This window comes from Setaria viridis, chromosome 9, assembly GCF_005286985.2.
Source record: "Setaria viridis chromosome 9, Setaria_viridis_v4.0, whole genome shotgun sequence".
Taxonomy (NCBI): domain Eukaryota; kingdom Viridiplantae; phylum Streptophyta; class Magnoliopsida; order Poales; family Poaceae; genus Setaria; species Setaria viridis.
In genome coordinates, this window is record NC_048271.2 from 31,178,183 (window position 1) to 31,189,984 (window position 11,802).

Genomic DNA, 11,802 nt, shown 5'->3' on the forward strand with positions numbered 1-11,802 from the left:
ATCATCCGCAAAGTACCTTCAGGCCTAGCCATGTTTCTCACGAAATGCTTCTGCACTCATTAGCAACATATGCTTCTGCAATGGATCCTTCAGGCCTAGCCATGTTTCTCACGAAATGCTTCAATGTGCATAGCCTTCTTTCGACGGGATACATTGATCCATATTGTACTAGGCCTCTTAGGATTGCTTCCTCAGGCAAATGGATAGCCAAGTGCACCATAACATCAAATGAGGTAGGAGGAAAAATTTTCTCAAGCTCGCACAAAATTATTGGGATATCTATTTTTAGATTCTTCAAAACATACAATCCATATTGTACTGGGCCTCTTAGGATTGCTTTCTTAGGCAAATGAATAGCCAAATGCACCTTAACATCAAAGTAGGCAGGAGGGAAATTTTTCTCAAGCTTACACAAGATTATTGGGATATTTGTTTTCAGATTCTTCAAAACATCCAACTTCAGAGTTTTGCAACACAGTTGCCAAAAGAAGTTTCCTAATTCCAAAACAGCTGAGTATATCTATTTATCCATTAAACCTTGAAGGGAAGCATGCAAAATCCTTTGGAGTAGGATATGACAATCATGAGTTTTCAGTCTTTGGAGTTTGCATCCATCAGTGGCAATACATCTTGATAAGTTAGAAGCATATCTATCTAGGAATTTCGCTTGACTTATGAAATCACGTAACACCTTTTGTTTCTTTTTACCCATTGTATATGGAGCTTTTGGCATTTTGCATGACTCTCCTTCTGTAGTATTTAGCATGTGTACATATGGTCTAATGCCCATCTATTCTAAATCAACCCAAGCATTGATCGTGTCTTTTGTCTTACTAGCAATTTTCTAATAAGATTTTTGCATATGTTTATCTCAATGTACATGACATCAAGATTATGTGGCAGCTTCAGAGTTGTCCAATATGGCAAGTCAAACAAACAAACCCTTTGGCTCCAACATTGTCCAGCTTCCCACTTCCTTTTCTGACCTTGAGAAGGCTTTCCTGGTTTAACGTCTTTAACCTTATCCAGTTGCTGCTAAAACTCCTCAGTAGTAAGTTGCTCTAGCCTCTCTCGGTTTTCAATATTACCACCAAACTCTGCTTTCTTTGTTCTTCATGGATGGTCAGTTGGAAGGAAACGATGATGGCCAATATAACATATCTTTTTCTTCAATCTCCTTGAGCAAGGATCCTTGTCACAATGTACACAGGCACAATAACCTTTTGTGACTCGCCTGCCAATGTGCTCAGTGCTGGATAATTATATATGAACCAAAGAATCGCAGCATGCAGTTTAAAGGATTGATGTTTACAAGCATTGTATGCATCAACACCCTTCCAAAGGTCTAAAAGCTCATCTACGAGAGGTTGCAAGAAGACATCAAAATCCTTTGATGGAGAATTCAACCCAAGGATAAATAATGCCATCATGAAGCTTGATTCTTCCATGCATACCCATGGTGGCATGTTATACGGCACAACAAATACTAGCCACATACTATATGAGTTGGTCATGTTGCCAAATGGATTGAAACCATTGGTTGCAAGGCCAAGTCTAATGTTTCTAGCATCTTTTGCAAAATCCAGCCAATTTTTATCAAAGTCTTCCCATGCCTCACCATCAGCTTGATGGCTAAGCTCATTGTCCACCGGTTTTTTCTTCAACTTGTGCCATTGTGCATCCTTTGCGGTTTTGATGAAAGAAACATTCTCTTCAGCCTTGAAACTAGCAGAAAATGCCTCAATACCTTCTGAGGAACGCGCTTCTTGTTGTTTGCATCTTTCCATCTTGAATCCGCTTCAAAAAACACTGGGCACACATCATGTTTCGCTAGCGTCTTGCAAAAAAATACACAATAATTCTTGCAAATAAGGATTGATTCATAACCAAGTCCCATGGCACATATGTACTTCATTGCCTCATCATAAGATGTCAGAACACATGCTCCTGGGAAAGCAATGGATAACACCTTCAGAATCGCATTGAATGCGACATTGCTGATCCGATAGAAAGACTTGATATGAAGTAACTTCACAAAAATGTAAATTGTGTATATTTAGATCCCGGTGACACTTTATATCTTAAATGATCCTTTCTACATTCTAACAGTTTCCCTTCAAGCTCTTTAGCGTGGCACATGTTGGCCATCATTTTAGGAAGTCCATGTTTAGTGCTTTCATCCTCCTCTATACCCGATATGTATTCATTTTCCTAAACCATTTCCTGATCACCATCTTCCTGCAAAACTGCATTATCCTGTGGCAGAACCACCCAAGTTAACTCAGCTAAAGTGTTCTCAACATCACCTTGAATGCGAATGGACACTTTAATCGAATTAAAATGGTAGTCTGTCGGGGTTCACCCGATGCAACCACATGTCTCGGATCGAAACAAAGCATACTCACACGAAGACAAGTTCAGAGTTACAACAATCCAGATAAATTATTACAGGTCCCAATTTAAGTTATTACAAGCTGATAGTTCAAATGCATAAAGGAGTGGTTCAGAGTTCAACAGCAGTGGAAAATAACGATAGTTCTATCGTCGATACATAATATCATGGTGAAACCTGCCATGATATCAACCACCATGATCCTTGCCGACCGAGGACGGGTTCCACTCAACCGTTCAACCCGGAAGGAGCTAGGACGGTCAAGTCACACTAGCAACCAAGTCATTCCCACATTTTCTGAAAACATAGCCACAAGCAAGGCTGAGTATACTAATACTCTGCAAGACTTACCCGTTAGGTGGTATCTAATCCACCGACTCCTAGATATGCAAGGCTTTTTGGCTGAGAGGTTTGTTTTGCCAAAAGCTCCTAAAATATGTCCTTACTTACAAATTTTAGCATCAAGTTCCAATTGATTAACCATTCTAGGTAAGCATCTATTCTAAACAAGCATGGTAGAACAAGAAATTTAATCAGGCAACAATATTAAGCATCATCCTTGTTCACCTTATTACTCAATGCAAGAAAAGAGGTCAATCAGTCCCAAACTATGAGAAGCAGACGATTCGAATCGAATTTATTAACCTTGCAAGGTGGACCTAAACACATGACATATGCTACTGTCGCGATGAGTTCACATATATCAACGGTTTCTGTCAATTCGTGGCACTTATCCAGATCCCACTTCCCTTGGATACAATGCTCCAACGGTCCCGAAACGACGTTGTACCATGGCTGCACTTGTACCCACATGCGGCCGCAGGGGAACCCAGTTCCAGAGAGAGCGGGGGAAAGGTCCGCACCGGTTCAATCAAGTACTAGGTTTACTGATTCCCTATACTCTCAGCATGTATTTAGTACGTTCAAAAACTTGATCAAGACACCCACACATTTCGACCTTAGCAATTTTTCCTCTATACAAATGGGGCATCAATAATTGCAGAACATAGCACCTAGCCCCGCCTGTGAACCTTATGATTCCAACATAAGTAAACAGGCAACTCCTATAGCATGCGAATGATAGGAAATCACTCGACTTTTATTGTGTCCCTATTTAGCATAGCATCTACTCGACTTAACATGCTAGTATTCAAGTCATGGGTACTAGGAGCATGCAACTAAGGTTTCAAGCAACTCTTACGAACATAATGCACAAACATAAGTAACATAAGTATTGCATATTTGGAAACCAGTGTTATGCTTCGGGGCTTGCCTTCTTGCCTAAAATCAGCCTTGGGCTCTTCCGAACTTTGGTTCGGACCTTGGTGTGCCTCGATCAGGTTTAGCTCTCCCACTTGCTGTCCTTCTTCGTTGTCCGGTACGAGCTCGTATGTCCCGTCAGCGAGGTTAGTTTCTACACGAGATGCATATGCATAAGATTTCGTTCATAAACTTTCACGACGTAGGTTTCAATTCGCTATTCATTACAAAAGCATAGGGTGTATTTTTGGCCACATTCACCTAGAGAAGTTTATAAACCTTTCTTTCCTTTTGACAAAACAAGCTTAGTTGGAAAGAAAACATGGATTTTATTTTGATGGTGATTGTGTACACATATAAGATTTTAACAACTTAGAATTCACAAGATAATGGATGGTGGTGTTTTGGTACTGTTTAGTAAACCTTTTAGAGATGATCATGCTACTGATGGAAAGTTTAAACATTCATTTGTGAGTATACCAAGCCTAGTAATAATTATTTTTATTAAATAAACTAGCTTTTAACATGAATAATTGTTTCAAGAAGCATTTTTTAATATATGACCATCAAATGTTTACAGACGCTTCTCCACTGCACAAGTGATCTACTATAAAAATTTGAGAGGCATTTGACTTCTAAAAAATTTACTTAAAAATCAAACAGTACTAATTTGTAGAATATGAAGATTGAGTTTTAACTGATGTTTCATTAACAATATGGCTCAAAAATTTTACAGAACGGTTACTAACACTAACAGAGGCTACTGTAAAGTTTTCAAGATTTAACGAGCATGAGAACTATTTATCACATAATAAGTACCTTAAAACACATGTATTTATTTAAGCAATGTTAAACTCATATCTTACAGAAGAAAATATTTTTCCTAGTCCTATATGTAAATCAGGAGCCTAACAAAACAAGTTTCATATTTTTCACATTTTTCTAAATTTTTCTATGCCTTTTCAAAGTTTACAGCTATTTAATCTAGGAAATAAATCCAAAACCGAGGTCAACTTGCAAAACAGCCCCTGATCTAACGTTTTCTCGTGCAAAGGTCCCTGCACTTTTCCCATAACCCCTTATTCTTCTTCCTTCTTCTCCAACAGAACCCACACGCAACACACCCGCTAGATAGAAACACGGCATGGCACTTTGGCCTGGTCGGCGCACGACGCGGGGGGGTGGGGGGTGGGGGTGGGGGGGGAGGGGGAGGATGGCGCGGCTTAGGGAGTAGGGAGAGGTGCGGCAGGACCGCGCCCTGGACCAGGGTGCTCACCAGCAGAGGCTTCACATGGGAAGAAAGCAGCACAACAGGAGGTTTCCACGGACAGAAGATGGTGGCGGAGGAGCTCGCCGTGGGGAGCACTGTCCGGCAAGGGAAGGCAGCCGGGAGGCGGCAAAACGGAGGCGAGACGTCGCGGGGAGGCTCCTGGCGTGAGGAATCGGTCCGAGACTCAACAACGGTGAAAAATTTGGCCGGCGAAGATGTGGAATTTGGAGCTTGGTGTACTGGCAACGAAGGTTTGGGAGGGGCAAGGATTTGGGAGAGCCTAGTTGCTCTGCTTTATAGGCGAGGGGGAAGCGGGGGCATGGTCGGAATTTCACATGGGCGACGTCCTTGGAGCCAATCCGGTGATGAGCGTCGGCCTTGGTGGCCAACGGCGTGCAGCTCTGCCGGTGTTGCCCAACCAGAGAGGGAGACGTGGGAGGGAGGAAGAAGAAGCCTGACATGTGGGCCTAACCGGGATTTAAAATACTCAAATTTCTCCACTCATTTGACCCAGCTACACTCATCCAAAAATTCCCATAAAATACTAATTTGAAAGATAAAAATGCAAAAAACACAATGCAACAAAAATCAACTCAAGAGCTGCTTAGGTTTTCACGCAATTGACAAAAGAAAACAGCCAAAATTAAAATTTAAATGAATTTGTAACACAAGTAAACATCACTAAAAAAATAAGTAAAAAAATTTTAAAATCATCAAATTTCATCTAGTATTTAAATAAATTAATAGGAGGCACAGTTGCATAGCAAAAATTTGAGTTGCTTCACAAGTTTGAATTTTGACAATAAATAATAATTATGTGATCTTCACAATGCATAACTTCTACTCAATTTTTGAACACCTTCCACTCAAAATCAAGAAAGGTGATAATTGTGAAAGTTGCTTCATTTGAAAAGATCTACCACTTTTATATTGGCCAAAATTTGAGTTCTTATATAAAATTTATTTTTACTTGCTTTCCAAGTGCTTTAGTAAAATTCATTTAGAGTTAGCTTTGATTTATTCTTTAATCACTTTGATGTATTTTTGATTTAGTCTCTTAATTACTAGGGATGTCACATATCCTCAACCCCTCATCCAGCAGAATTGCAATTTCCTCAACCCCATCATCCTGTAGAATTGCATTTTTCTGAATCCCATTATCCTGCAGATTTGCATTTTCCTGAACCCTATCCTAAAATATTTCTCCATGATGGATCCACCTAGTGTAGGTGCTTACTATCCCAGTTCTAAGTAAGTGCATGTTCACCACTTCTATAGTAAATCTAGATTGATTCAGGCATCCATGACATGGGCATAGTATTTATTCATCGTCAGAGTATCTACTGTTAAACAAATTCCATGAAATCATTGACCCCTTTCTCATGCTCTGGGGTAAATAGTTTACAACCATGTATCCAATGTCTATCCATGTGGGAAATTTTGGCGAATTCAACTCAAAATTATTGACCAGATTGAAAGATCTTAATGCGAAATGAAATTTACGTGAGTTCAACTCAAAATTACTAACCAGATTGACGCGCCACAGAAGGAAGCACCAGATTTGTGCTATCGTAGGATTGAGCTGCCGCGGGGAGGCTCAGATCTCCGCTGGAGTGCTCCGTCCTAGCCTACTTCTCTCCGTTCTTCTTTTTTCCCTATCGTAGGAGCACGACAGTGGGTAAACTATTTTTTGGCTACAATGCGGGCTTTTCTGCCGCCAACTACCACACTCACCTGAAACTTACCTTACATGTGGGACTTGGTCGTGGTAAAGACTTCCCATTCAATCGGTAACATGTTTGACCCACGGGAGGAGCATGTTTTCCTTTTTATTTTACCACCCTATTTATTAGCTTGAACTTACATGTGGGGCCCTGGTTGGTTTATGACATTTTCACGGACCTTATATATTCACAAAAGTACCATGTAACAGCGAGTGATGATTTTTTTTTGGCTACAGTGTCAACTTTTATGACGTTCCGTAACTTTATCACAAAATTTGCTCGCATGTGAAACTTTATGATGTTTTCAGCTAGAAATGTCATAGATCTATGATGAGAAAAAATGTGTCATAAACTTTATGGGGAAGTTGGTAGGGATCAGCATAGTTAGGAGGAAAACCTTCATCGACAAGGACTTCAAAGATGTGCAACAAACCTATTATAGCATCATGCAACACCTCACAATAATGTCACCTTTAGTCGGTCAACACTTGAGTGTGATTCATGCTCAAAGTAATGGCCGCTCGAAAGATTGGATCATGAGGGAGCACAAGCGTTATGACTGCATGGTTGAAGGGTCTGAATCTACCAATGGGGAAACCATGGGAGATCAAACGATCAAAATATTTGCAGTTGGCCTGTCTAGCCAGGTCACATCATGGCAAGAGTATGATATTAATGGATATCTATTTTATACTGCCGCGAAGGACAAGAAGATTGTGTCTCAGAATAGTGGTGTTTGTCTTGAGGCCTTAGATGAGAGAACTGGCTAAAGTACCACATATTATGGCATCATAGATGATATATGGGAAGTCCACTATGGTTCCAATATACAGATCCTGGTTTTTCGGTGCCATTGGGTCAAACACCCTAAAGGTGTTGAAGTGGATGGCTATGGGCTCACAATTATTGACCTCAACGATGTTGGTTACAAAGATGACCCTTGGGTGCTTGCTTCACAGGTTGCATAGGGTTATGTATGTTTTGATCCTGCAGAAAAGACAAAGCACGTCGTAGTCCCTGGAAAACAAGAAATCTTAGGAGTTTATGGTGTCGAAAACGTTGAAGAATATAATTAGTACAATGGAATGAACCTCTTCACAGACCTACTACAAAAGATGATGATTTTAGAAGCAAGCATAAAGAAAGATGAAATGCCCTGGGCATGCAAGGATGAAGAATCAAGAATTGTTACTGCATAATATATAGCAAGTAATTATCTCATGTAGTTTGAGTCAATTATCTCATGTAATATGTACTTTCAATCAATTATCTCATGTAGTTTGAATCAATTATGTCATGTAACTGAAGCCATACTTTAAGGTTTCTACACTCTTAACCCTTATATGTATTATAATACTCTTGGCTTATTTTTTCCATGATCTATAGCTCATTACAACCTTAGTGTGGGAGGTTCAAATTTTTTTTTGGTGTTTTTCTATTTCCCATGTTTTAAATGAATTTTTGACTAAAAGGAAAATAATTTGTTGGGGTAGTTGATGGCGTCACCCGCCCCTGAAAATAATTTCCATGGGCGGGTGATGGCATCAACCGCCCCTGAAAATTGTTACCAAGGGTGGGTGATGGTGCCACCCATCCTGGAAATCATTACCAGGGGTGGGTGATGCCATCATCTGCCCCTGTTACTGCCCCTATATAGGCAGTTGGCGTCGGGGACATAGCCAAATATTCGAAAAAGCGCGCGGGACACCGTCAAGATACCAAAATTTTGCCTCCATCCCCTGCTCTGGTGCCGCTCCCCTCCCCCGCGGGCTCCGACACTACAGTGCCTCCCCTTCCTCGTCGGGTCGCCGCGCTGTACCTCCTCTCCTCCCTCGCGCCACCTCTCCACCATTGGGCCGCAGCGCCGGCCGCACCTCCTCCCCTCCTCCTACGGCTCCTGTCGTGGTGCCTCACCGTGTCGTTGCCACCACCGGGGCCGGGCCCCTCCTATCACCAGCGACCTGCCTCCGCTCCCCGTGGCACCAAAAATTGCGGCGCCTCCCGTCGTGGTGCCTCAGTACTGCCGCCACCGCCGACCAGGCCCCTCTCGTTGCTAGCGACCTGCCTCCCCATCTGCGGGCCGCTGTCGTGGCACCTCCCCTCCCCGTGGTGGCTCCCTCCCCATCCGCAGTCAGTTTCTTATCTTTCCATTTTTTTCATTTTGATTTTATTGAACTGTGAGTAGTAATACTTAGTGAAATATGAATGTGAATGTGAAATTGTGGATGTGAATTATGAAATTGTGAATGTGAATCCAATTTTAAATTTTGAAATGTGAATTCTTAATAAGGATGCATGCATGTGAGTAATGTTACATCTTTTAACTTCCTTAGATATGGAACATTCTTTTATCATTCTAATCATTCTTTTACCTTTAGTTATGTTACATCTTTTAACTTCCATCACATTATTCTCATTTTTTAGGATATCTTTGGTAATACCATTGCGTCAATGAGCTTTCATGCTATTCTGGCTCAAGTCTTGTATGTGTTGAATTATAGTTACATGGATGGAAATCCAATACGGACCAGAGAGTACAAGCTCTAGGCTCATCTCACTTTCTACAGGCCACATCAGTTATATCTAAGGAATAGAAGCGGAGTAGTATGAAATATGTAACATGCATGGATGTACCCCTACTATTTTCTTATGAATTTGAACTCTTCTCTCTAAGACTTTAAGTATTGATGTACGAACTTACATATTGTCAAAACTAGTTATATTGTATTGTGGTATGGATGTACCCCCTACCTTTTTCTTATTGATGTACGAACTGGTTATATATATTTTATTGCATATATAATATTCTTTGAGTGTTGGATCTGAATGGGTTGGTAAATATCACATTTAAAAAATTTGGCGTGAAAATGGTACAAAATTTGGGCCGGAACGATATTTTAAGGGGCGGGTGACGCCATCACCGGCCCCTAGAAAACAATTTTTAGGGGCGGGCCATGGCGTCACCCACTCCTGCAAACAGCTATTTGTAGCTGCGAAAGCCACGACCGGGTAGCACGTCCACCCTTGAAAATACTGTGTCAACCGCCCCTAGAAACCATTTTTGTAGTAGTGTGCATCACAAGTCACACGGTTGGTTACGCGAAAAGGAACGCGAATACGCGCGGGCGTTGTGTAACCCAACCCCTATTTTCTTCTTCAGTTACGTATTCAGAGAAATGAGAGAGATCTCCTATTTAATTTGACTTGCACAAACTCAAATTAGCAGCATGGGACTATTGAATGTGCACTATTACTTTGAGATTTCATCCACAAGTTACTGTTTTAATACAAAATTTATTAGCCATTGATGATTGACGACTGATATTTTTAGAGATGCAAGTGGATAATATGCCTTTCCCTACATATAAATGTATCGAGCTATGGCAAAATCTTGTCAAATCGAGGCATGGGTTCACAGCATAACTTTGTGAGTGGCTGAATATTGGAACCACAAACTATTTATTGAGCACAAATGGTGAACGATACATATGCGAAAGAGAAAAGTTTTGATCTTGAATTCTTGATACAAGCCAATAAAAACAGACCCCATCAAGAAGGTTAACTCTGAATGCTATGCAAACCCCTTAAAATTAGGTTCACTTTCGCATCACAGGACGCAACCCAAAAAACAGAAGGATTTTAGAAGAAAATAAGAAGCAAATAACCCATTTTTAAAAAGCCATGGTAGCAGTTTTCTTCCATCCAAAGAAAAAGTCTTGGTGGAAGAAAGACGCGCACGTACTGGTGGCGCCGGAGGACGCCTCCCGCCGCCGGTGGTCGCGGCGGTGCGCTGTACTTCCAGCGTCTACACGGCGCAGGATGCCGCGGCAGCCTTCACGGCGGCAGCCCGGACGAGTGAGAAGGTGGGCAGGGGCAGGCTGCTCGGCGGCGGCGCGAGCGCGTGCATCAGGTCCTCGACGAACCCCCTGGTCACCTCGCGCTCCAGGTCGTCCAGCGCCTCGTCTACCGCCGGCGCCGGCGGCAGCGGCGTGGCGCGCTCCAGCGGTTTCCTCCGCTGCGCCCTCGGTGGCTCCTCCCCCGGCGGCCTCGGCGCCCGCGGCTTCTTCCTCTTGTACTCTCCTAGTCCCGTCCTCCTGGGCGCCGCGGGCTTTCCCATGGCGGCGGCGCCGGCCGGCGGCGGCGGCGCGGCGTACTTGGCCATGGTCGCTGCCATCACCGGCGGGAGCGGGAGGCGAGCTGCCGCGCGGCGAGGAGGCAGCGGAGGGAGGGAGAGCGAAGGTTGCATGTATGGCGTGTACTGAAACGGAGGCAGCTGCGAAACGTATGGGAAGGAGCTGTAGATGCTAGTGTGAGGCGCCAGCATGCGGCAGCCATCGTCGACGGCGTCCGTCCACCTCATGAAATCGAATCCGCTGGCGGATCGATCGATGAGGACATTGTCCATCTCAATGATCTTGATGAGGATAGCGGCTAGATACCCTGGCTTCTTGGAGGAGAGGGGAGAAAGAGAGAAGCGAAGAGGAAGGCTGAGGTGCCAAGCCGCTTGCTTCTCGCTCCCGGCCGGGCGAGGGGCTATCTCGGAGGTGACGCCGCCGACTCTTATAACCGAGTTGGCGGGTGGCGGTTGACTTTGAAGTCGACGGTTTGAGTTTGTTATTAGCAAGTGCTTTGCGCATGCGAATCTTTTAACCTCAAGAGCTGATATTGCTTGTTGCTCCTCTAGGATATTAGCAATAAACTCCTTACTCGTCGCATCATCTACTTCACCAGGGAGGATATACGTTTTTAGTATGATGCTCCAATAATCTTCCAATAAATATTTCCCAGTTAATGGGAATATCCAATATCCATTTCATTGTTATTGGGAGAGTTACTTTTGCAACCTTCAAATAATTTCATCCTAATCCAACTATCGTATTGAGAGAGTCACAGGAGAGTTAGGATGAATTAGAGGGTCATCCCAATAATTATTGGGAAAAGAGAAAACTAAAGAAAGTATGCTGGAGCACTAGTTTTTGCCAACTCTCACAATACTGGAAACTACTAAAGATGCTCTAATACTTTTAAAAATATTATCATAAGTAAAAAAATTCTATTTTAGATTTTTTATAATAAATCTATTTATGTCATTATTTGTGATGGTCGGAGAAAAAAAAGTATGACATAGGATAAATTTAAAGAAATCTATAGTTGTC

The 11,802-nt window shown here is 42.5% G+C and overlaps 1 protein-coding gene across 1 annotated transcript; it reads right to left on the reverse strand.

The window, feature by feature from the left end:
• Window positions 1-10,086: 10,086 nt before the first annotated feature.
• Window positions 10,087-11,247, reverse strand: LOC117836918 (uncharacterized). Its single transcript, XM_034716448.2, has one exon. The coding sequence runs from the start codon at window positions 11,049-11,051 to the stop codon at window positions 10,452-10,454; it is 600 nt and encodes a 199-aa protein (XP_034572339.1). The 5' UTR covers window positions 11,052-11,247; the 3' UTR covers window positions 10,087-10,451.
• Between the last annotated feature and the right edge of the window lie 555 nt (window positions 11,248-11,802).

What these genes read in the sequence shown, in the direction of transcription:
- LOC117836918 (XM_034716448.2), bottom strand. Translation starts at nt 11,051, where the DNA reads ATGGACAATGTCCTCATCGATCGATCCGCCAGCGGATTCGATTTCATG.